Below are 26482 nucleotides of genomic sequence, written 5' to 3'. Positions count from 1 at the left end.
TGGATGTTTAGGGAAGGTTTTATAAGTTTGGGTTGATTAAAAGTTGCTCCTTAACCTTTTAGACGAAGATTGCCATAGGATTTTCTCTGATCATAGCAGCCCTCGCATCTGGTCTGTCTGGAATGGTGGCTGAGCCAGGGGCTGCCATTTCCAGACATCTCACCTTCCTGCTGCTGCTGGGGAAGCCTGTGAGCAGCTCACAGCTCCTTGCTGTTACAGCTAACAATTTTTAGTGTTTATGGCCCCTTTGCTATTGTGGACTACCTGTCTTGGAACTGACTCCAGGTCTCCTCGTAGCATAGAGTGAGAAGCTGCTTTCCTTTGGCCACGACACAGGGCTGTTCTTGGGTGTAAATGGCAAAAGGTCTGACTATTGCTGTTGGTGTTAGCGTGTATTCATCAAGTGTGAAACGAGTAAGGCTGAAGTTTTCCTCTGCAACTTCTGTAACTCATTCCATTCTGGTTGATAGGCAGGAATCCTGGTTTATATTGGTGGCCTCAATGTGTGTTACATGTTAAAAATTACTTAGAGGTAAACAAGAAAAATGATCCAGTCTCTGTGTAATCCAGATCCTTAAATAGAAAAGATACTGGTACGCTGTTGGGGGTTGTGATATGCTGAAGAGGATTGAAGACAGACAGCAGAATAGGGTGTTGCTAACTGTGGTGTGTGACCTGTTACAAAAGTTGTGTTGAGGTTTGGGAACTGGAAGGTGGGAAACATGATACCCATGCTAAACAAGGGTTTGGGGAAGTCTGAATTAGTGAGATGGACCTCTGTACAAGGACAACAGAAACTGTAATAAAGAATGGAATTAGTAGAAACATGGATACATGATGTCATGAGAGTGTAGAAACTTGGTGTTTTAATGGCAAGTCATGTCTTGCAAGACCTGTGGAGTTTTAAAGGAGTCCACAGGGATGTGGAGAAGGTCTGTTATTTGTATTTCCAACAGACATTTGAAGGTTTTTGTGCCAAAGGCTTTTGAACACCCTGGGTGAGTGATCCCATGGAATGAGAGGGAGAGGGAAGCCCTTTCACATGCTTGAGGATGGGGGGAAAAAAGAGTTAATGTTTAGATTTTCCAGGAGTTTCACAGGGAGCTCCGTTGGGAGCCACAAGGTTCAGCGTTACTGTGTCCTGTTTAGGAGAGGCAGTGGATTAGTGCAGGGAGGTTTGCCCGTGCTCACTGACTCAGACTAGTAAGGATGAGGACTGGCTGATGGCTTGATAGAAAGGTAAATTCAGTGCAGCTGAACGTGAAGTGAAGCATGTTGTGGTTAAGAATCCAGATTTCACACCTGTAGTGACGAACTGTGAGCAGTGCAAGAGCAAATGCTTGGCCTGAAGGTATGTATCTGAACAAGGATGTGCTCAGTCTTCAGTAACAGTCAAAAAACCAAACTGAATGTTTGGAGTTAATTAGGAAAGGCAAGCCCAAAGCATCATTATCTGTAAATCTGTGACACATCTTCATCTTGAGTACTACGTGTAGATTAGGTGCAAGTGTTGCACAGTGGTTGCCAAGTTTTTCTGCAAATATGTAATTTTTGGGTAATGCATATCTACTTCTTTGTTCTTCTGTAAACTACGAACTCCAAAAGAAGCCAGGGTAAAGGAGGAGTGAGATTCTCATGCTATTGCTGATTATTTCCCATGAGAACCTGCCCAGCAGTGTCAGAGCTTGCAGGTGCAGGGCCACGAGGATGAGACTGAGAACAACAGTGAAACAGTAAGGGAGAAACCAACGGTGAAGGGTTACAGAAAGGCAGAATTCCAAGTGGCAGGCCCTTGGCATTGCACAGCTTGAGGCAGATAAAGCACTGGGCAACACTTCACTGACCCCTTTTTATGTACTTTATCTCAAAGGTGGCATTCTCCAGTGGTGATGCCAAAAGAAGGTGTTAAGGAATAGTCAGTAAATCAAGTTCTATATTCCCAGTGCTGGGTATTGCTACATGAGATCTCGGGATTCTTGAAAATTTAATTGCTGAACTAGGAAGCTGTGGGTTCCCTACCACAGCTATATACCACCTTTGCTATCGGGCAGTGGAAGGCAACACGTGACTTCAGATATTAGGAAGGGCTGCAGGAATGATCTGAGGTGATTCCAGCTTGGACAAGTAAGTCTGATACTATGAGAAAGGTTGAATCAAGCCCTGGGATGAATGTCACAGGGTGGAGAAGAGTTGTCCAGAGGTTTTTGAGGGAGGAATTAATGTCTTGCAACTCAAGGTTCAGTGAAGAAGTTGTGGGGTGGGCAGCTTTGGCTGCCATAGTGTGCTTTAATGTCCAGAAACTTTTGCCAGAATCCTTCACAGATGTTTTTAAAAACCTGAGTCCTCATGGTGTGAGATGGGAGATGCCCTTGAGGTTTAATAACTGATTATGTTAGGAACAGCTAATCCCTTTTATGGTGGAGGACCACCTCTGTTCTGACTGTAGTGACTGCGTATCCCAGCATCTTCCTACCTTACCTGGAAGAATTACCTTACTGGTGGTGAAATTACTCAAAGGAGTCAAAAACTGAAAAAACCATGATGTGGAATGGTGAGTGCAGTGCAGTGTACTAGTGGGCCGCTCGCTGGAGGGGCTGCAGCTGCTGTGCTGGAGGTAGACACGGGCCAGGCCTCCCCTCTGGCTGAGCCGTCCCGCGCCAGGAGCACGCCTGGGAGAGCCTCTTGCTCACTGCTGTTCCCTGCTCCCCTGCCCTGGCAACACGTCCTGGCGCTGCATTTCTGAACAGGAACTGCAGCATGGCCACCTGTCCGTGGAGATGCTTTAGCTGTGTGAGGGGAGGCAGGGGGGGTCGATACACTGCTGATCAGGTGCTGTGTTGCTGTAGCATAATACAGGATCCCAGCGAAGAGCTGAGGTGTGGGAATATTAAGGAACTATCCCTTACATGAATACTGATGTTTGTGCCCAAATCCAGGTCACCCCGGGACTGCAGAGGTGCTAATCTTGACAAGAGAGAGATGACAGCAGCATGAATGGGATTGTACTGGGGAAAGTGGGTCAGCTGCTCACCTCCCAGCCCCACCAGCACTTGTAACTGTAGAGGGCTGCTTCTCCGTCCCTTAAACCCCTACACAAAACCTCTCACCCCTGGCAAGCTCAAATATGTAGCATCTGCACCAGGAGCTGGTTATGAAGCAGTTAGAAAAGGCACAAAACTATTTCTTTGGTTCTTTGAAGCAGCAGTTCCTTGAGGAAGGTGAACTTTGGCAGTACAGGGCAGGCAGCTTGCTTACTGCCGTGGGGCGCCTGGCTCCGCGAGGTGACACACAGCTGTCTGAGGTGTTTTTTGCCATTAAAACACTGTCTTTCAGGCTCAGCTGGCTACAGACCCAGGACAGCTTGTTACTCAGTGCAAGGTTTTGAACAGACCACAAAAAAATCTACCTTTGGGCAGGAGGAAACAAATACAAACAAAACCAGACATTTCTGTAGGTTGTAAATTTTTTTTTTTTTTTTTAATGATGGCTGTTGGAAGTTGCTCAAAGGTTTGGGCTGTCACAGTCCCAGAGGAGATGGCAGCGTACAGATGAGTTCGATGTGCCATGTGGCTGTGGCGTTCATAGTGTGCATTCTACCACATACAGAGTACACATAGCAACGTACGGAGTAGCATGTGGGGGGGTGTCTAATTAGTAGCTCCGATTTCATTTGGTCCTTTGCACTCCTTCACCCATCATGAGACGTTATCACATTTTTTTCACTAAAATTCAGTTTTGCATCTACTAGCTTCTCACTTACTTTGTTATATGTTTGTAATATTTTTTTTATGTTTAAACACAATAAACAACTTGGCTATGGAAATCAATTATGAAGGACAAAATACAGTTTGAGACCATGTGTTATGCAGTCCTAGTGGGCTTCACTAGAAGTATCTATTTGTCTATCCTGCTTCACCATAGCAATATTTGAGCACTAGTTAGAAATTCAGAATGCTGACAAGCTTTCTGCTTCTTCATTCCTCATCGTTGTAATTTGGAATATTTTTAGCGTGTTTCTCATCCTTGGATTTTTTTTCACAGCTGACGTTATAGAGCTGTACTTTTTCTATACTAACTGGACATTCTGTGCATTGCACTTCCATTGCACTGAATAAAATTCAGTTATAGGCAGAGGGCTTACACTAATCCCTGTTCCTTAGGGAGTGTGCAAAGCAGTTCATACACTTACGTGAATGGCACTTCTGTACAGGGCTGGACTTCACCATTACATTGCACTGCAAGAAACTCTTCTTCCACTCTTGCATGTGGTAGAAATACCAGCATCAACACTTAGGGTTGTGGTTAGGACACAACATCCTCAACCATTCACAACTGTAAGAGGGATAAGCAGAAGCTACTGTTGTAGGAAGAGACTTGTGAAAAGTTACTAGCCGGAAGCTCAGATACTGACCTAGCCTTTACCTGATTTTTATGTCTCTGTCAAATGTGGCTAGTGATGAACTCATTCTACTGTGTGGCATGCTTCCTTTGGTCCTTGCCAAATATTTGCCTGTGAAGAAGTGAGCAAAAACAAAGAACAAATTTCGAAGGCATACAATGTTTGTAACATCTATGGGGATTGGATTTAGTTTATAAACAGGCCTAATTCTTACTGTATCTTGACTATTTCAGCAAAATATAATGATTATCTCACTCCAAACAAACATTTCCATTTTCCTGAAACCCAACATACAAATTCCACAATCTAGTTATACATGCCACATAACAACAATTCATCTTTTCCCAGCATCTTAACAGGGGCAGAGTGCAGTCTACATCTATACATATTTTTCAGTATATCTGTAACCGTTGGTTCGTTGGTTTGTGCTGATGGGAGCTTAAAACAACATCCTATGACATTTAAATATTTCTTTCATGAATGGCTCCCAAAACAAAAACATGTATTCCCATGATTGCTTTTTTAGACCCAATTACTTCGTCTTCAGATTGTCCCAATCTAGGGCTTGATGTTGCCAGGTGACATTATGGTGTCTGGTTTGGTGCTTCTTGAGCTTCTGCTCTGCACTCATTTACCTCTCTGAGTGCTTAGTGGTTCCTCATGCACTGTGCTGAGTGGCAGCGTTGATTAGTTATGAATGTACAAAACATCTGACCAGCAGGTATTGGAAAATTGTATCCAGGTAATTCCCTGGACTTTGTAATAAACTAAGAAGATCTTTTAGAATGGTTCAGCATCAGAATGTCTTCTGCTTATGATACTGAATTGTTCCTGTTCATAGATTTCATGATCTTAATTCATTTATGAGACAGCTATTAAAAAAATGGTTCTGTTCAGAGGTGGTTTAGCTACACTGGAGAATGCTGGGTTTAACAGGGAGCACTGGTGCAGGGAACTGAAGGAAGTTTCCCGGGTCAGTTGAAACCTGTCTTGAAGACTGATGTTAGCAGAGTGAGCCTGTGGAGGATGGCACACCAAGACTGACACGCGACTGAGGCAGTAAGAAGGAAAGAGGCTCCACGCTGCAAGGCTGCCTGTATTTTTTTCCAGTTTTCCTGCTTCTTTCAGTCCCAGGCTGTCCAAAACTTGTAGGTCACTGAAGTAGTTTTGTTTGGTAGGCTTTTGAATGCATTTTTTTTTTCTTTTGTTTTTGTCCATAGTCCTCATCAGATCAATGAGTTGAGATGTGCAGCGGGCTGTGTCATACCCATTCCTGGACAGGTCTTTTGTAATACACAACATTTTGCTGCACCTCTTTGTTTTTAAACTGGAAGATCGTGTATACCAAGACAAGGATACACAGAGACAAAATGCAAGGGATCACAACTGCAATGGCATTTACAGTGCTAGGCACATCGTTTATTGTCACCATAATATCCACATCGTCGTGGGGGAGGCGTCTGTCTTTGCTTCGTTCAACGTCCTTCTGGTTACAGCCCATCCAGTCTTTGAGGATTGACCTGGGGTAGCCTGGCTCCACACTCAGCCTCTGGTTATCGAACTTCCAATACTCCTTCCCTTTGTAAAAGTAGGTGTAAACTAGGAGACAAAACAGAGAAAATTTCTCACCACACCGCTTCCAACTTGATAAGCTGTGCTTGTGTGAGGACGTGCAGAGAGCCTGAAAGGCTGGAGGTGGTGGCTGCCTGGGCCAATAAAACACATTCATCCAGGGCATCCCAAAACCACTGAGCAGTCAAGGTGGTTTGGGAGGCAGGATTCAAAGGAGAAGCCATAACCCTGGCTTGTGGTTGCAACGTTGCCCACACAGCACCATTCCCTTGGCCAAGACAATCTGTGAATAAAAAAACCCCAACTAACTTTAAAGTGTTGTGCAATGAGTTATTTTTCACTAAAGCATCTGTAAATATGTGCTCGTCATTACCAAGCAATTAACATAATCAGCGGAATGACAGTGTGTGCCTGGGTGCAGTAGTGTTTGGAAGAATATGTGAGGTTTCTGTTCACCCAGCCTGAGGGAGTTGATGCTGAATAAGATGAGTCCTTTCAGGCACAGAATCCAGATTTGGCCTTTGTTAAGGACCAGTCTTGTCCTGCTGCTAGTAAAAGGCTGATGGTTTCTGCTACATGTCTGAAGTACCCCTCATCTCCCCAGACCACTCTCAAGTGATTAGAAAAAAAAAAGAAAAAAGGAGAAGGGAGCAGTGGTGAAAGCGTTGGGTCTCTGGGACCGCTTGGCTGGCTCTCACTGCTCCTCCAGCTCCTCCAGCCTAGCCCAGCCCTACAGCCCTCGTCTCACACCACAGCCCCAAATTTAAACATGGCCTCAACAGCACAAGCTCCTTCTGTTAGTTCTTTCCCCAGCTGGAAGAAGAGGAAGAAATCTTCAAATCAGAGAAAGGAATGTGTTGGAAGGAGCCTGTGGAGGTCCAACCCCCTACTCAGAGCATGGTTAGCTCTGCAGTACACCAGGCAGGTTGGAGCTGTAACAGAGTGACTGAGCTACAGGGAAGAAACTGAGGAAAATGTAAGTCTTGGCGTCCTCACAATCAGGGCCCAGGGAAACTTGGGTAGGGACTGTTGTGACAGCAAAAGTAGAAAAAGTTCCCTTCCCATCCCCCAGAGCTGGCGTTGCGGTAACGTGGTTCAGCAGTTGAGGGGGTACATGGGTTGGGCTGAGGGTCAGGAGGGATCTCAGACTGCCAGTGCTCACAGGTGCCGGTGTGACCCCAGGACTTCAGAGACTTGATTCCTGTCTCAGGAGATATTCAAAACTCCCCCCATCCAACAACCCAGCTCCCAAGGTGGACAAGCTATTACCGATCTAACGGGCGTAACGACTGCAGATACATACAGCCTTCTTTGCTGATAAATGCGCCCTGTGGGGCCTGAGGGATTCCTCTCCACACGGTGATGGGCTTTGGGTATCCTGGGTCCGTTGCTCTCTTGTCCTCGTTGTACCTCCAGTACCTGTCACCTTTGAAGAAGTAGGTTTTGCCTACCGGCTCCCAGCGCAGAGCCGTGTCGATGCCTTCCCGGGGCAGACAATTCCCCAGCTCCACCAGACTGTGTGGGTAGCCTGGCTCTGCTGTCACTTCCTTAAAAACCCAGTATTTATCTCCTAAAGATAAATGGGGACACAAACAACAGATTTGCCTAATTAGTAGTTAAACTGATATAAATGTAAAATAGCTCCAATGAACCACAGCACGGTGAGGACTTCCAGGCTTAACTGTGTTATGTGAAAAAGCTGTTCCTCCATTTTGAACCTCAAACCTCCTGATTTCATTTGCTGCTCCTCGGGTCTTGTTTTGGAAGAGATGCTAAACAACCCCTCCCCATTCACCTTCTCTAGGCTAGGCATGATTTCAAAGACTTCTCTCATACCTGCTCTTTGCCATCCCTCATTCAGGCTGAGGAGTTCCTTGCAGGAGGTCAGCCCTTATTTTTCAATCATTTCTGTTGCCTTTCTCTGAGCCTTCTCAAGTTTCAGTACAGTTTATTGAGCTGAGAGGCTGAAGCTGCAGACAGAAATTCAGAAGAGCAGGTAGTGTGTTTTTGTACAGGCTGATGCTTTCCAGCCACTCCTCCTTGCTCACAACTTGCTCTCCAGTTACAGGCTCCTGTTCAGACACTGTCACAGTGCAAGGAGCTAATGTGGGCCCCAGCATAAGGTTGGTCATTTTGTCTCTTTAGGGGACAATTGTCCAGAAATGTGGTTTGGGAGTGCCCTATACCTGGAGAGGCCCTAATGCCCTGCCAAAACACGTTCAAGGAGATGGGCAAGAGACTGACACTCTCTGGGAAATAGGAGCTATTTCTTGTTATCCCATGGAAACCAACTGCCACTAATCAACATTAGCTTTATACAGAGATTGTCCTGGCAAAGTCAGCCCCACTATTTTAAGGATCAGTGGCTGCTTGAAGTGTCCCCTTGGAAAAGGACAAGGATGCAGCGTACCTGTTTTCACCCTCTTCATGCCATAACAGTGTGATGTGAGGCAGGTGTGGTAGGCTTGTACTGAAATGTACTGTACCTTTGAAGAAAACGAATTTTCCATCAGACCGCTCATAGGCTGCATCAATCTTTGCGGGGAGGCCTTTCCAGAACTGCTCAATTTGCATGGGATATCCCTCCTGCACTCGGTTGTTGCGCAGACGCCAGAACCAGCGATCCTGAGAAAACCAGAAGCGTCTTCAGACTGAGTATTTTTTATCTTGCAGTCAAATCAGGCTGGGTGTCCAGCATCAAGCATTACTAATCCCTGCCTAGGCCCCTAACCATTAAAGACAGCAGTTCTGGTTCAGATGACAGCTCCAACCCAGCCCAACACTGTCTCCAGTGAGGGAAGCGCTTCATGGGGAAGATGGCAGCCAAAAGGGTGAGAAGTTGATTGCTGGTGCTGTGAAAAAGGGCGGAAAGAAGGAGAGGAAAAAGGAGCAGGGGGAAGCAAGTCCACAGTTATAAGCATTATGAACTCATTTGTGAGCGACCTCTCTGTGTGTCACACTTGTCCCGGTACAACTGGTGCTCAACTATCGGACCCCAGGAGAGCTGTACAGCCTTAACAATACCTGGTGACTGTGTCAAGCACATGGTGTCCAAAGGCACAAAGGAGTTATCAAATATCCCTTTAGATATGAGATCATTAGTTAAAGCCACAGTGGATGCTCCAGGAAGAGTGAGCCTGTGAGCCTTCTCCCAGGTACTGTCCCTGCCTTCAACTATTTTCAGTTCAGGCATTTTCTGCAACTGATGTGGTTTAATGACCTTCAATAGATCCCTCTCCACATTCACACCCACTGGGCAGAGTGAAAGCTACAGGTATTTTGTGAATGGGACCATGGATTTCCATATTCAAGGCACTCTGACGTGGGTTATTGTGCAAAGCCTCTCCTTCTTCCCTGGCTGCAGTCTGCAAGCAAGGTTGACTCAAACTCCCCAAAAGCTTCAGGTAGCTGAGTGCTCCCAGAAGCTCAGGGTTCACTGCATGCCATCTCTGGAGGCAACGATGCTTAATTCCTGCTTAAGTACTGGTATTGCTTTCTGGCTTTACAGGTAGCTCCTCTCTGAGCTTGATGGTGTCTGAAGTCTCTGCCAGTGCATCCAGTTCACATTTTGGTGCACAGGCTGCCTGGGCATTTTGTGAATCCCCTCAGGCGCTGTTTCCAAATATTACAGAGCCAATCTGCTTACATGTCCTTCTAATATCGCTCATTCATCAGCCTTGGAACAGAGCTATTTTCACAGACATTTCAAATCTTACTACCTTACATTTCTATTAATCTTTTCCAGCAATAAAACTAAAGAAAGATTCATGGGTAAGCAGGAATTCTTAGTACCTTGAAAACAAACATTTCTCCTCTAAAGAGAGCCACGGTGTTAAAGTTGCCATCACAGATATTCGGTTTCATGCCAGGAGGAGATGGCCTATCACCCAGAGGAGGACTAGGAGGTCTTGGCTGTCTCTCGTGTTTTCTTTCCGAAGTGGAGTGAATTCTGCGAACAGGAAGAGTGGGTAAAGGCCTGGTTGGCTCCAGGGGCTCAACAGGAGGACCTAGAAGTGAAAAGAAAAACGTTTAGCAAAGTGGACAGGTTTGGATTTTCTGTGCTTCCCTCGTAGGTTTTAAAAGGCAACAGGCTGGATGAATAGCATTACGAGGAATTTACATACTCCTTGTGCAGAGCTGATTCCCTAGAAATGAGGAGCAGAACGAGATGCATCCACACGTAAAAGATGTCCCAAAACAGATGAGTGATAAGAACTGGAGAAGAGCCAGTATGTTTTTGTAGGTCTTCCTGAGGAGGCTGGAGCTAAAAGGAAGGAGAAGCCACACCAATCACGTTCCCAACTGAAATGAAAGTTAATAACCCTTGAATAGAAATGCTTAGTAGGCCAAAAAAAAAAAAAAAAACCAACCCCAAAGCAAAACCATTAAAAAGTTAGGGTGTGAAAACCAATGCTACAATCTAAGGGGAACTGCAGGGGAATTTAGAAATTAGAAAGCTGTTACAGTTTAGTCAGGAATCTTTGCGCTGCTGACCAACAATGGTGTCAGGGACCATGCTCTCATTCAAATGATGCTCCCCCACAAGCACAGCTCTCCCCTTCGAGCCTTACCCAGCTCAGCTTTGAGATCTGACAAGGCTGCTGGAATGTAAAGAGCTATAAAAAGACAAGTGACTTCTTAAGACTTGGAGTAGAGGTCTGCTTTTAAACAGACTCTGCCGCAGGATGATTTCATTAACAGGTAGTGATAAAATCTGGACCAAATCTAATTAAGAGTCATAGATTTCTTGTTGCTTCTCAGAGAAGGCCACAAGTTCATAAGGCAATAAGCAGAAGGCTACTCGAAGCAAGAGATTTTGGCAAGTTTTATATCTGATGTAATCAAATGGGCTTTGATTGTTTATTTGCATGGATTATGGCTTCAATCTCTTTCTGAACGGTGCTTTTGAAGGGGCTATGAGGAGAGCCTGCAGGACAGACCTCCACCAGTGGGCAGAACGGGGGCTGACTTCTGCAGTTGCTCTATCAGTCTCACTGTTTTATGGGTTCAACAGCACTGCTGATGCGCTTCACAACCGCTGGAATGACTGACCACTTGCACTGGACAAGGCTCATCCTCACAGGCTGCAGGAGGGTTACGCTGTGTGGGGGTGACTGCCGTGCCCATACCCAGAGGAGGAATGTCAGAGTAAGGATTTAGATACCCACGGAGGCTGTGCACCTGTGGGATTAGAAGAGGACTTCTGCAGATAAACATTTTGAACTGTGCTGCCTAAAATGGTGGTTAGGTCTCAAGTCCCTGTGTCAACTTAGCTCTTAAATGTTACATTTTGAAAGGGTTCCAATAACAAATGTGTTTACCACGTCCTGGAGCGGTGACTGGGTTGGACAAAATCATCGCAGCTAGTGACAATAGTCATCAAAGCCATCACACTTAATTGTTATTAACGTTGTAACAGGAAGAATCTGGTGTGTAGGTTTCATGGCTATCATGTTCAGAAAGTGCCACTTAGATAACATAGTCCAACTTTCTGCAGTACCAGGCCAGAAACCTCCACCTGTGAGCTCTGTGATGAGCCTAGTGCTTCTGGTGCAGATACAGCACATTCTCCAGATTTCGAGGCACAGAAAATCCTCTATAATGCACAGCAAATTGTTCCAATGATTAAGCCCTGTCACTGCTAAAGTCTGTGTCTTACCTACTGTCTGAGTTTGTGCAGCTTTAGAGTCAATATTTTCTCCTTATCTCTAGTGTCTCAACATTTAATCATCTACAGACCTTGATGAAGATGCTTTTTAAATTCTCCTTAAGGAGCTACATGGACCAGTTCCTTCTGTCTGTTGCTTCAGTGTCTTTTCGTTTTAAGATCTTGACACTTACTCTTACAGCTCTTTTCTAAAGCTTTTCAAATGGATCACTATATTTCTTCAAGGTGACATCCTCATAATGTGATATCCTGTGTCATATGCAATTTTTATTAGCAACTATTTTTATTTGCAACTGTTTCTATTTACTTTTATTCTAGAATTTTAATAAAAGACATGAAATACTGCTCACAGAAATCCTTTAGACAAGGATTCTCTGTTGATAATTATTCTTGGAAAGCTGTCTACATGACATGGATAAAAATATTCTACTGATATTGTATACTTCTCATCCCCCTCCATTCTTAGCTGTTCAGTGCCCAGAATCTTAGCAGACCATAAAGTTCTTTTAAATAAAATTCCCAAACTGTGATACTGCTGCTGCTAGTGATCTGTGAATTCTCCCCAAATGGTGTGCAGCAAAGGTCTCCAGGCATTGCCCGTCACAGGAGGAACAGGGCTGGACCCCCTTGTTAGCCAGGCACTATGGGTGCATCCACACTCATGTTTCAGCACAGCTCAGGAGTCTGCTTTTGAAGAGCTGCTCCATCATTTGCAATTTCTGTGCTTTGATTCACACTGAAGTTCACAAAATGCATTCTTTTTGGACAAAGCTCAACTTGAAGATGCACTTCTGGAGTGCATCAAGCATGCTGCAGCTGCAAATAGGCATCACAGGGCACAGCTAGAGCTAACCCACAATAACCACCCCTTCACCAAAACGCACACAGACTGGCTGTCAAGTACTCAGCCTTCTATTTACTTAAAACCATCCCTAAATACTGCTCTATCTACAGATGTGCTACTATTATTCTTGCTAGCAGCCACAGACGTTGTTTGCTAATGCAGCCATAGGCAACTTCACAGAATCACAGACTCATCTTGGTTGGAAAAGACCTTGAAGATCATCCAGTCCAACCATTAACCTCACACTGACTGTTAACTTGTTGTGGTGTGAAGCACATGGGCTGTGCAAAGGCATCTCCTCCAAGCGTTACACTAGCTGACACTTCTGGTTCAGGCTGGAAAGCTCACAGAGGTAGGATTAAGTTGGTACAGTGGGATATGCTGCAGAGAAAGGGATGGGAATAGGGAAATAGGTCCCAGGCAGATCTTACACTGTTTTTTTGAGATGGGATGTGGGAGCAGTGTTCAGCTCCTGCTTTGGTGAATTAAAGGAGCAGGAAACTGGTAACCTGCTTTGGCTGCCAAAAATGGCACCTGGTGCCAGTTATAGTACCTGAATAAATTAAGTTCGAAAACCAGCAGTTTACATGCTTGCTGAAGACTGGAAATGCTTGCATTAAGGAAAGGTAAGTCTCGACTGGGACCTAAGCAGGAAACAATAAGCAGTGACTCACTGCAAGCTGCAGGTCTCATTAAAGAGCAGTGGGATCTTGTCACTCCTGTGCTGCCATCCACACGGCTGTAGTGCGTGTGTTTGGTAAATAACCTTGAAAAACCTCTAATGCATGTCCTACACCATAGGATTCCCCTGCCAACAACTGATACAAGGATCACCTTTCAAAATGACACTACAGCATCTTGCTACGGAAGCACAAGGGAGGTGTCGTTGTTCATTCCCTCCTCTTTGCAAGAGGCTCACGCTGCCGTGCGCTGACCAATGAGAGACGCATTTCTGTTGCCATGTATGGATCAGAAAAGCCTCTTTGGTGGTCAGTTTAATTGTCACAGTGGAGCAATTTCATCAGACAGCTATTTGGTAGTTTGTGGAAGACTGCCACCAGCTCCAGCACAGGATAGACCCCAGCGTTGTGAGAGGCAGCTAGAAGGAAATTCACAACGTGATTGTAAGGAGGACTCCAAGGAGCACTGTTGCCTTTAAACAGGGTGAGACGTGTAGCAACCTGCAATGCAGAAGCACACCTGCTGTCAGAGGGAACTCTGGGAGTGACACAAGAAGTCACTGTATGTTACGTATTCAAACTGCTCACTGGAAAGACACAAGAGTACGGAAGGGAGTGATTGCCAAGTCAGGGCGGTTCTGCTTCTCAGCCACAGCAAACAGATGGAGATACTCAAATCAACAGCAGTTCTGGATTTCCAGAAATCACAAGCCAAAAACTCCACACTTTGAGAGGAGAAGAAAGCAAGAATAGAGTTTTATAGAGATGACCATGAGCAGTAAGGTGAGGACATGACATTAATTTTTCCCCCTCTCATTTAAAAGAAAAAAGTATGAGACAGGACAGGAGTACCAGCTAAAGAAAATTATGATGAATGTGCCTGATGGGTCACAAAGACACGTAGAATCTGGTAGTAAGGTGCAGAACAGGGACTATAGGATTGTGGTTATATGCTAAAAATTTACCATCTCATGCATGATTGGACTTATTAAAGATTCACTCTCTCTTCACAAGTGAGGACCACTCGTATACCAGGTTACAGCCTGCTCTGCCCCTGCTGCAGGACAGCAGTCGTGTTCAACTCTCTCACGTTCAACTTAAGTGCCCAAAGTCTGTCAGAGTCTTCCATGGAGAAGAGGAAAGTTAAAACAGCACCTGCAACCCAGGGGACTGATTTTAATGAGCCCTAAGATGAAACAAAATGCAGTAAACTTGCAAGGCAGAAGCAGTTGTACACACTGTGGTCAGGATGGTGCAAATCAGCAACGATTCAGGTGAACCCCAGATTTGCATCCACTGAAACATTTGCTAGAGCTGTGCAAAGAGCTCACAGGTCAGGACTAACAACGGGAGCTGGGCCACTGTATATACTCACTGCTTGTAATGGCCAAACTAGTGCTGGCGATTGCTCCGAAGGAGGTACCCAGCACTGACAAGGCTTCCCAAACATTTTGCAGGAGGTACTGCAACTTGCTGGGACGCAGGCTTTGTCATTTCACTTCAAATATTCCTCTTACTGTCTTTCCCTGCCAGCCATGGATTTTTCCTTGTCATCTTTTGCTTCTCTTCTTGTTTTTATGTATTCTGGGCCCTCTAATTTATCCTGATTAAAGTCTTGTCTCCTCTTATGGTTATACAGATTGCATTTTTATTTTTAATTGCTGCCTTCACTTTGTCACTGAGTGAGGGTGGACTTACAGCTAAAGGTGGAAGGTAATCCTACAGTTATGCACATGCAAAGAGCAGAGCAGAACACATATAACATGAAAATCCTCGGGTCCAAGTGGGCAGAATTTGGTCTATAGTTAGGGGGATGGGAAGCAGAAGCACAGACTTTCCACTGCTGAAGAAAGATGCTGTCTCGTAAGACCTAAGCCACTTCTGAGCACAACCTGGCATGAAAGCAGAATGAATAGACCTGATATAGTTTGCCAGTCATTACTATTTCTAGAATCTCATCACAGTAACCTGCCTCCAGAACAGACAGGTAAAGGCAGGATACAACAGGTTTATGAGCAGCAGAGATGACCATGTGAACTAAGAGCTACTCGAGAGATGCTGGCACCTTGGTATTTATTACAGGAGCTGATTACACCCACCACCGATACAACTAACCAGGCAGCATCGCATGCAAATCACAGCCTCTATCACTACGATTCCAAGCAACTTCAGAGAATCAGTCAGAGCAACTCTCATTGAGAGAAAAATTAAGCGAGAGAGGCTATTGCATGGGCCTGCAATTGGGCCTGAACCCTGGCTATTGGGTGTGATCCCAGCACCGGAGACGAACCCACCCCCAGGGCTGAACCTGCAGCCACTTCCACACGGGAAGCAGGGAAGAAACCTGCTGGAGCTGGAAACTCTAGGTTCTGGAGGGAAGCAACTTGCAGGGATTTTACAGACACTGTGTGGAGAAGAAGACTTTCTTCCTCTCTAGCACAACCAAGGCAAAGAATGTCAGAAAGCTTTTGGGTCACAGCAGATCACCTTCAGAGTGTGACTCCCGCCACTGGCACTTAGCCTCCTCCCTTCATGCTTCCTCTGTCGCAGACCATCTGAATACCAAGGTGACCTGTGAAGATAACACAGAGAGAGGAGGCATTTAGGAGCCACTGTGTCGATAGTTGAGGACAAAATATAATTGTACTGTCCTCCTGGCTATGGACAGAGTGTTCCCTCAACTGCACAACACCTGCCTGGAGGCTCAGCATCTCGCATGGCTCAGCGTCCGTCACAGCCAACTCTGCGTGAGCCAGGCGGCTCTCCAAGCCTGCCAGTGCAGAGGACGCCCTTTGTTTCAGATCAGGGGAGGTAACGATCCACCTGCAAACAAAGGCCTGTCTTTATCTCCTTCATATTCACTCCAAGAATAAAACTATCATCCAGACCACAGGCAGGCAGTTACACTTTTGAATAACATACAGGAGTTTTTTGGCTGCACAAAGCTGAGCTGCCTGCATGTTTCTGCAGGACTGCACCAGCTGGAAAGGCTCCTCAGTTTCAAATCAAAACGTATGATCCAAATGAGCCAGGGAGAGTGAGAGAAACCCACCTGGCTGCTCTGCAGACTCCAGGGCAGTGGAGAGTGGTTCCTGTTCATATTAAATAAGCTAGCTGTCAACAAGCTATCTCAGGGATGAGAGATGGTCCATCCACAACAGCTCAGAGCTCAGAAAGGACTCGTTTTCCTTGCCCGCTTGGTAAACCTGTCCACAGAGCACTTTGCACTTCTGGGGTCAGACATGTCAGTTAGTTTGGGTATTCTTGCCCCAGTGTGCTACAGTCTGCAGAACAAGCCCCAGCACCCACAGTCTACCCAAGAGCTGGGCAGTCAAGGCCCTCGTGATCATCAGGAAGGGTTTCTCGAGCCCGTCTCACACAGACATTCTCCTCTGAATGACCAGCTGCCACTCAGGTGATAGAGAATTCACCTGGAAGACAAGTGTCCGTGGCTGAAATCCTTGCTCTAAGCCAGAGGGAATGCTCTCCTGGGCTCTGTAACGAGGCGATTCACCTTGGGTTGGGTTCTCTGCTTTGGGTGCAAGAAAACTGGGTCCAAAATTCCTAGGCTTAGGCAGGCAAATGATGAAAGTTTGGGGCTCTGCAAGATGCTCCAGCGGTGGTGCTTGCAGCCCAGTTCCCCTCTGGAAAAACTTTAAGAAGCCTGACATCTGCTCCACTGCAAAACAGAACATTTTTTTTATACTCAGAAGGATCTGTAGGGTAAGTATTTCATGCACAGCCATAACATAAAGCAGTGTTTCTCCATCAGCTCAGAAACCTCCCAAGAGAGGTGGGCTCCTCCTCAGCTCCTCCTTCGTCAGGAGGCAGCTGACCAGCTCCCTCCTCTCACACCCCATGTGCGCAGCTCCAGGGCTGATGTGGGCACAGGTGAGTCCCTGTGTCATGGCAGAGTCCTCCACGTGGCAGGTGGACCCCAAGGACAGCACCAGGAACCAGGTGGTTCCTCCCTGCCTGTTTTTCAGAGGAACAGGAATGCAGACCTGGCACAGGGCAGGTGAGACTCAGTGGATGCACCGGAGGTGGAGTCTGGTATTTCCTGCTGGGTCCAACAGAGTCTCTGGACAGGAGGAAAGGTGCAAATGAAGGGATGCAACATAGAGAGTGAGTCTGGTATCTCTGCAACGTGCCAGAGATATGGCACCAGGGCAGGTCCCTCCAGCTCTCTTATTGCCACACATTTTTCCTTCCCCACCCTCCTACAAGCACAGTACCATGGGGCAGGGATCCAAAAGTCCCAGATCTTGCAGCTTCTATAGACAAGGTCTTGCATGTTACTCCATTTTCTTCCACATTCAAGAGGACATTATCAGAAAACAGTCCTATGCCTAACATTTCCAGGTGCTGCATGACAGCGAATCTTGATGTGATTTTTGAGTCTTGAGTGATCATCTCTGATGGTCACCCACAATGCAGTGTCACCACGCGAAGCATTTTGCATCAGGTCTTTCTGCTGTTCCATCACAAGCCATCTCACACACACATGTGGGTTACAAGGATCTGGGATTGCTCTGTGGACTGCCACTGGGAAAAGGGGAGGGAGGTTATGAAACCCGTGCTTGCTGCACAGGAGCAATGAGGCCGGCAGAAGGTGCTATTTGCTCAGGGACACTGTGCCCTGCTGATCCCCTGTTCCTGGATGTCAGAGTTGGTGTCTAGTTCCTTGGCGAGGGGCTGGTGTGGTTTCATGACCACCCTGGACCTCAGCCCTCATGGGATGCAGCATGTACGCTGACAGGGAGCTCTTCTCTTGAGCTGCAGAAAGGATGTGTGAGGTTGACATGTCCTCAGTGAGATCTGGGACGACCCAGATCCTTAAGGTTTTCTCCAGGCTTAATGATTTGGTCTGTCTTTGAGTGATAAGGAGACATTTCCTTTGTGACCTGAGGCTTTGAAAGGGCCCTGAAGGTAATGGCCTGGTTTACCAGCTCCAAGCATCTGTGTGAACACGAGTTCTTCCTGCATATGATGTCAACCCTTCTGCTCCCCAGGCACAGTGTCAGAAGAATCACTCCTAACATGGGAGGATGTTTCACAGCCTACTGCAAAAGGGTACTTAGAGCAGGATGTGAAGAACAGTTCAGGCTGTGTGACAAGGCCATGGCTGGCTGAGTATGTCCCCCCTTTCCATCTGCACTGTAGCTGCATGCAGCCCTGGCTGCAACACTAGCAAAATTAAGAGACAGTCAGTTTAAGAGGGTATCCAGGGGACCTACATAATGGTATTACTTCCAGTTTAATTCCTTTCTGGGCATGTCACTTGTGACGTGGGTACGAGTACAGGCGAGAGATCCTTCAGAAAAAGACATGTGAAGAACAGTGATGATATTTCCCTCATTGTGTCAAGGAACAAGCTACAAGAAGCACCTATCAGAAGATGGAAATACTGCTGAATTGTCATACAGTCTACTCTGCCACACACAGTGAGCTGCTGGCCTTTTCATCATTAGCTCATAAGTGGAAATAACATTTTAAACATTGACCTTATACTAACCAGCATGAAGCACAAACAAGAGTTTGTATCGCCTCTCTTTAGGTGAGTTTTGAAATAAATCCAGCAGAAAATAACTTAGTAATTCAACAAATCATTATATGACAGATTTAGACATATTTCTTTCCTAATGGGTAAACACAGATACAACCTAAAAATACATTTGAAATGCATCATTCTCAAAAGAAGGAGACAAAATGGACTTAAACTTTAGTAGAGCTTCTCTTCTTTGTTCTAGCAATTCAGCGGAATGAAAAATTGGAAGTTTTAATTGGATTTATTTTTTAAAAAGGATGCTACAGGCAAGGCAGTGGCTCTGGCTCTATGACTTATTTTGCATAGTAAGCTCCTAAATAATACGTATTGAGCACATGCTGCTGCACTGTAGAGAATGTCAAAACAGCAAGAAAGCAGGAGGTTTTGATTTTTGGACAGGTGCTCCAGTAGATGGGCTTTTGGCATTCCCAAGGCACAACAAAGCAGACTGGCACTGTGGAAATAAAACACATTAGTTGAATGTTCCTGCTAAAGCTACAAGAAGGATATTTCAGACCCTTCTCAGTTGTAAGAAGCTCAGATAAAAGGATCTGTTCTCTTATCTCCAGTTCCAGGGAGAAACATAATCTGCATTCTCCATCTTTTCTTTGTGAACCATAAGAGTAAAACCTAGTTTTAAACTAAACTTTAGTTTTTGGTCGGTAACTCTGTGCTAAGGGCTGAAATCTCCACCTGGGGGAATCAAAGCTCCTACTGCAGAAGCTGCTCCTTCTTCTCCCCACAGGACTGGTTATCTCTGCAACCACCAACACCATCCCCAACCAGTTCAAAGGCCTCAGAGAGGAGCCTTGCACAACTCCATGAATAGTCACCAAACTAATTCCTAATTACTACTGCACCAGGCAGTAATTCGCTCACACTGCTTTTTTCGAGCAGAGTTAAAATTTTAAGCATATTATATTGCATACAGAGAATCTTAACATAGTATGTGGCTAAAGTTTAATGTCAAGTGAAGTTTAAGTAAAAAATAAGTGGAAGTGTAGTGGTGCTGCTACCAAGCCATAGGCAGTAGAATCCTGAGCTCTCTGCTCTGTCACAGCTGTGCACAAGACATCGTGCAGTGCTCTCACCAACTGCCAGGGCCCTGAGGGCACTAATAGGTCTTAATGGCCCTGACCAGCACCACCTGGTACCTCCACCCCCACCCATGGGCCCAGGAGCCCCATTTCAGCTCAGCCCTGGGCACTGGGTCCCTGCCCAAGCTGTACTGGGGGAGTGCTGGTCCTCAGCTCAGCCACTGCTGATACTGGCTTGAACCACAAATGTGAAGAAGCATGGGTGTCAATTCCTTATCTGCTCCCTTTCCAAAAAAGGTATCTGAAAACAGAGAGACCAGTAATTTTTTCTTGACTGCACTTTCACTGTCAGTGATAAATTTTTTTTTTCTTTCTCATTAGTCAAAGTTCACAGGAACTAAATCAACATTCCAAAATAGAAACAGCGTAATGGCATTTTAGCAGCTTTAAAAAAGGAAAACTTAGGTATATTATTTAATGAAAATTTAACACTTACTACCCCAGCACTTTATTTCAAAATCACCCAGAATCTCTGTTATCCTGAGTATTTGAATATACACTAAGTTAAAGTATGCGTAATTAAATGATACCATAGGACAGTTGCCATGCAACTTCATCCTGGTAATGAACAATAAAGAGAAAAGTTCATATGCACTAATAGGAAGAGCCAGTTCCCCCTGGGTATATTTCAAGCCATCTTATTTTAAATGTTGGACCTTACTTGGATATCTGCCTTACACCGAGGATGAACTGCACTCTATAAATGCCTGTTTCTTCCTATTGCCCAGACAGGTATCAGGGAAACTAGCCCAGAAAGAGCTTTCTCTTCTTTAGGCATCTATGTTTGAACAAATGAATCTCATTCCAGTTACCAAAAAAAAAAAAAAAAATCAGACTCAAACAATTGACATACAGCTTAGAACTCTAAAGTCTTGCTGTACTGCTTCAGAGTCTTATAGGTCTTGGCACAAGTTCTATTAGCAATAATTTAAAATCCACTGGCAGATCACTGATGCAAATGTTGACTAGTGTCAGGTCTACCACTGATGCCAGCAGCAATCCCTTAGAAACACTGACAACCATCTCATAAGGGGTGTTTTTTCAGGTCTAATTCATATAATATCTGCTCTGTTCACACTGGGAGTTAATTTTTGATGTCACGCAAGATGTCACGCAACGGCAAATGTTGCATAGTTACATAGCACAGTTGCTCTAGGCTACATTTATTAAGTAACCTCTCTGTTTAGCTTGTACTTTCCTCAAAGAACAAAATCAGGGATGTTTGACAAAACCTGTTTTCCATGGGCTGCCATAGTCTGTATCCATTAGCATCCTCTAGCTCAGCCTCCCCTTGACTGTGGCTTCTAAAACCTGCATTTCCCTCTGCTCCCAAGGTTTTCTTCAGCCAATAATTCTCTGAAGTTCCCTGTCCTCACACCCTGGTACCCATGATCCCATCACATGGTACCACATCATCTCCAGCCCCTTCCCTATGGGTTTTCTCCCATAATCTCTCTGCCTCCTTTTATCTCTTTTCCCTGAGCCCGTATCTTTGTGGCACATGTTGTACAACAACGTTCAGCTGGAGATTAAAAGAAGTAAAGTGTTCCCTAAGCAGATCCAAACTTTTTTCCCTACCTTCTATGTATGGAGAAAAAAAACCAGTGCATACCTTTCCTTGATGTTCCATGTTCTTCACATTCTTCCCTTCTATTTGCACTGGCTGTTCCTAATGGACAAACCTTGGGCACAGCAATTGCCTATTCTTCCCTTTCTAGTGTTCCTGATATTGGGGATATAGTGAGGGATGGAGCAGCAGCGAGATCACAGAAGTTTGGTTATCCTGACTTGTGCAAAGATATTGCCACTGGGACAGTCATCTGACATTTGGCTGTGGATCAAGGGCTTTACGTGGTTCCCCATTCAGCTATGGCAGGAAATCCAGTCCACCAGCTGCAAGCATTTTGGGGGCTACCTGTCTGTGGCTCTAAAATACTCGCTAGACTCGAGCCCAGTGTAAACAGATGAGTGGATAGCGTTGCTCACCATAGATTTTCTGAATTCCTTGGAGGTCATCCTGGGGCAGTTTGAAGTTGTGTGTTTCCATGTACTGGTAGAAAGGAGCCATGATAGCACTGGGATCATTGGAGTGTTCCAGACCCAGCGCATGTCCCAGCTCATGGACTGCGACCAGAAAGAGATCATTCCCTGTGGAAGGAAGACACAGCCAGGTTAGTACACAGCCACAGCCTGACGCAATCCCAAGCCCCACTTACTCATAAAGCAGGAAGCAAATGCTTTGCTATCCTATTGCACAGCAGGTCACAGTGCCAGGGTCAGTTCCTGGAGATGGTTTTAGTCCTGAAGGTCTGTGAAGCTTTTACAGTCATTATCACAGAATGGGCAGGAGGCTCCTAGTCCATGACCACCCAGGGCCATGAGCATCCTCAGGCCAAGTAAAACAGGCAGCTGCCTGGAGTGAAAGGATACTGATTGTAGACTCTTCTGTAGAGAGTCTACAGAAAATGGCCAACAAAATAGGCTGCCCCGATACCATTGCCTCCTCATCTGAGTGCTGCCAGGAGAGGTGAGAGCACTGCCAGTCAGCTTAGCAACAAGGGCACATGGTGGGAAGGGAGCTTTGTCCCCCTTCTGGGTCCTCCAGTGCTGACCTGGATCACCATATCCTAGGGGAGATCTGTAAGGCACCTGGCAAGGCAGGAGGAAGGACAGAGAAGATCAGGGCTAACACCCACCGTAGCAATGTAGTACCTGACACAACCCCATCTCCTCTAGCACAGGCTCCTCAACATGCTTTTACTTTGCTGGACTCCTGGCACTGCCATGTCTGCGGGAGGAGGTGAGCACAGGTAGCACCATCCTGCAGGAGGCAGAGCCACACAGGGAAAGGTTGGGTCGGATCCCAATGGCAGGAGGGAGAAGGAGGAAGGAGGAAAGAAGGGACATGCTCCTGCCAGGAAGAGAAAGGGCTGAGGAGCCCTCTCTGGTCCAGAAGCTGGTAGGAGTGCAAAGTAGGGGTACCTTCAACTCTATGTTACAGGCATACACTCCTCTTCAGTCCCATGGATCTGGGACCCTCATCTCCTTGATCTAGTGTGGTCCCTGGATGTCCTACTCCGTGAGGGCACCTTGACATGGGAGGTGACACAGGCAATGCCGTGAGAGGGATGAAGATGCAGCCAGCAAGGACAGATATAAGAATCTCCCCATGTCAATAAAATGAGCCCTCAATTCTGCCTGAATAGGGCTTCTCTGCTTTTTCTGGCAAGGCACAAACCAAGAGCACTTGCAATCAGACATGGGAGAAAGCAGTTGGCAGTGGCAGCTCAGTGGCTGATCTGCAGCATCTCCAAGCAGTGTATCTTTGTTCCCCACACCTCCAAACTGCACCTATCTTAGAGGTAACAAAGTTCAGTTTTGTGTACACAGCTGAGATCTGCTTGGGACAGGACTTGCAACAGGGATTCATGTAGAACTATCTCCACCTTTTAAATACTTATTGCTTCGCTGTTACCCATAAAAATGTGACAGCATAGGTTCAGGGGTCTGCAAGTCTTCACAGTAGGGTGCTTTACCAGCATCTCAAGATACCTAAAGTCAGTAACCAACAGTGCTCAACTGGTCATACATACCACACCAAAATGGTTAAATTGTCTAAACATTTGAGTCGGAGGGTGTAAGCACCTGAATATGCAAGACATGTTAAAATATCCAAATGCATTTCAAACAAATATTCAAATACATTTGTTCAAATACAAATGTCTGAAAACATATGTGGGATAAAATTTAGCCATATATGTATTTAAAATTCCAGAATTTCTGTATTCAGGAAATCCAAATGGGGACTTACATAGTAATTTTTTCTTATCTGTTGCTGAAAAATCTGGTGTGTGCAGAACAAGCCAATAAAATGTCCAACAGCACAGTATAAAATACATTAAGTAGTTTCATGGTAAAGTCCGGAGGACTGATCACTCTTCATGGGCTTTCAAAAACACTTAAGCTTAGAAGATGCACCCAGTTTTCAAAAGGGATTCAAAGATACAAAGTCCTGTTGAGAATTAAATGGACTCTCCTATGTCACTTAAACGCTCATGGAAGCCTGGTTTTCATTGCTACCACAGCTACTCACACATGGAAATCGATGGTAAGTCACTCTGTACTGAGTGACTTTTACCACAGACTCATGGGCTGTGCCTGTGCTAAGTGCTTGGAGACCTTTTCCCTCAGGAATTTGGTGGCATTTTCCTCCTTGCTGAAGCATCCGAAGAGCCATTGTACTGACAGCATGTCTAGAAGTTATCTCTATGTAAGTCTACATATAAACCTGTTAAGTTACTTGCCTCTATGTGCTAAATCTTTATCAGGAGCATAAGATCAGACACTATCCTAATTTAAATTAGTTTTAAATAGCTTGTTTCTGCCCAAAACAAATGCCAGCCCACTTTACAGCTGGAAAACAGAGTCACACAGATTCATAGAATGGTTGAGGTTGGAAGACACCCCTGGAGATTGTCTAGTCCAACCCCTCAGCTCAAGCAAGGTCAAGTGAAGCAGGTTGTCCAGGACTGTATCCAGTCAGGCTTTGAATTTCAAGTTTCTTGCATTGGGAAGCCCTGTACATAGCCCTCCAGATGTGCTGAGTAGAAGGGAATGATCATCTCCCTTGACCTGCTGGTAATGCTCTTCCTAATGCAGCCCTGGATGCTGTTGGCCTTCTGTGCTGCAGGGGCACACTGCTGACTCATGTCCAACTTGGTGTCAACCAGGACCCCCGGGTCCTTCTCTGCAAAGCTGCTTTCCAGTCTGTCGGTCACCAGTAAAGCCTAGGTGCAAGGCTTTGCCCTTGTCTTTGCTCAACTTCATTAGATTCCTGCCAGCCCATTTCTCCAGCCTCTCGAGGTGATACCACCACTATTTAGTATATCAACCACTTCTCTGAATTTTGTCTCATCTTCAAACTTCCTGAGGGTGTAGTCTGCTGCATCACTGAGGTAATTTATGAAGATATGGAACAGTATTGACCTCAGTATCACATATCCTGAACTCCACCATCTCATGGTTACTGCAGCCAAGGATGCTACTGATCTTCACAACTACCCACCAATTCTTCCTTCTTAAGTATCAGGTTCAGCAGATCATGTCTTTGTTGGTTCCTTGATCACCAGTGAGACAACTAGGAAGAGTTCTGAGATGATCAGAAAGACAAAAGTTCGTACCTGAGGAAGCAGGCCAACCATGGTGGGCAGGCCAACCGGCTCTTCCACTACTGAACAGAAATGCACCTTTTCATAGTTATCCTTATGAAATAATTATACCTGGAAATACAGACAACTGAGGAAAACAGATACTGCTGTCCAGTTTTAAAACACCATTCTGACTGACAGCAGTGTGTGAGGGTGCCACAGAGCATGGGAAAATTTGGCTGGGGAGCTCTGCTTCCTTGCATCTAAAGGTAAGGGACTCACTGTGAAATGTTCTAGCACAGCCACAGAGGACAGGTCAACACTGGAGTAGAAAAGCTATCCTCCTAAGAGAGGATACATTGCTAGGAGGCCACTCGAACCAGAGCAGCAGTGTGCTGTGAGGTGGTGGCTGGAGCAGATGAAGTGGAGCTAATGAAAATTTCTAGGAAATAAAATGACTTCCACAGAAAGTAGGACAAGAAGCTCCTCTTGGTTCTCAACAAATACTCTGGTTCTCAGTGCTGTGGTTGCTTCTCATCTCAAAGCCTTTGCTGAAAGGCAGTAGACTGAGCAGAGCTCCCTCTCCTTCTGCTCCCTGCCTTGGCCAAAGATTTCTCACCAGTTTCATCCACTCACCCTTCTTTTTGTTCTAGCCTCCTCCCAGACACATTCATAGTTCTCTCCCAACATGCCCACGTCATGTCTTCTCCACCCTGCTGTATTCTGTAAGAGGGTCCCAAGTCTGAAAGCAGCTAAGTCATTCTCAGAGGGCAAGTGGACAGCATGCATTTCATAGGAAGTGGAGACAGGAGAAAAAAAAGTCTAAGATCATTTTGTAAGCACAGAGTGCTTGAAAACCCAGCTCTGGATTCATCATCCTACTTCTCTTGAGGGGTCAGTTTATATCAATAATATTGTTAAGGAAGAAGTTCCTTTTATTTTTGCAAATGGTAGGGAGTTTCATAGCATGGAAGAAAACACACTATTCATTTTCATTTCAAAGCGTGGGCTAGGATTTGCTCTGAAAAGAAAGTATCAAGGCATAAAACTATAGTCTGACAGCGTACTTATGTCATCCCACAGCCCTTAGTTTGGAGCTGTGATGGCTCTTTGTGTACTGTTACCCACTGCTGTTTAGCTGCTGTTTGGAAACTGTCCACTCAGCTGATCTGCAGGAGTCTTGAACGGAGCCTGTAACTCTCAAATTGCTTCTGTTAGTTCTCGAAAATGCAGTAAGGCCTCTGACCTTCATGTTCTCCACAGTTCTTGTCTGAACAGCACTCAATAACGCCCATCTCCTTGGATCAAGATTCAGAAGGGAGAACCAATAACCTAGCTTGATACTTTGCTACTCATACGGAAACAAGGTCAGGCAATTGGATAAAGCTCCTTAATTTCCTGTTCAACCCTCCTCCCCACGACCAAGACCAAGTAAAACTTATATTCAGTGTATACCAGCCATGTGGGTAAGACAGTATCGTGAAGGAACTGACCACCCTTGCTTTGTATTTGCAGGGAAAGGTCCCA

The 26482-nt window shown here is 45.5% G+C and overlaps 1 protein-coding gene across 1 annotated transcript in view; it reads right to left on the bottom strand.

The window, feature by feature from the left end:
- Window positions 1–3451: 3451 nt before the first annotated feature.
- MMP24 (matrix metallopeptidase 24) overlaps window positions 3452–26482 on the bottom strand; it is a 46263-nt gene continuing 23232 nt past the window's right edge. Inside the window, exons 5-9 of the mRNA XM_074843383.1 lie at window positions 21795–21956; window positions 9764–9978; window positions 8458–8596; window positions 7275–7541; window positions 3452–5998 (exon numbers count right to left, since the gene is read on the bottom strand). Coding sequence (XP_074699484.1) covers window positions 5661–5998; window positions 7275–7541; window positions 8458–8596; window positions 9764–9978; window positions 21795–21956 — 1121 coding nt within the window. The 3' untranslated portion in view covers window positions 3452–5660. The remainder of the gene's footprint in view (window positions 5999–7274; window positions 7542–8457; window positions 8597–9763; window positions 9979–21794; window positions 21957–26482) is intronic.

This window comes from Strix aluco, chromosome 17, assembly GCF_031877795.1.
Source record: "Strix aluco isolate bStrAlu1 chromosome 17, bStrAlu1.hap1, whole genome shotgun sequence".
NCBI classification, from domain to species: domain Eukaryota; kingdom Metazoa; phylum Chordata; class Aves; order Strigiformes; family Strigidae; genus Strix; species Strix aluco.
Note: the sequence above shows the minus strand (reverse complement) of the source record. Positions and strands in the feature narration are given on the sequence as shown.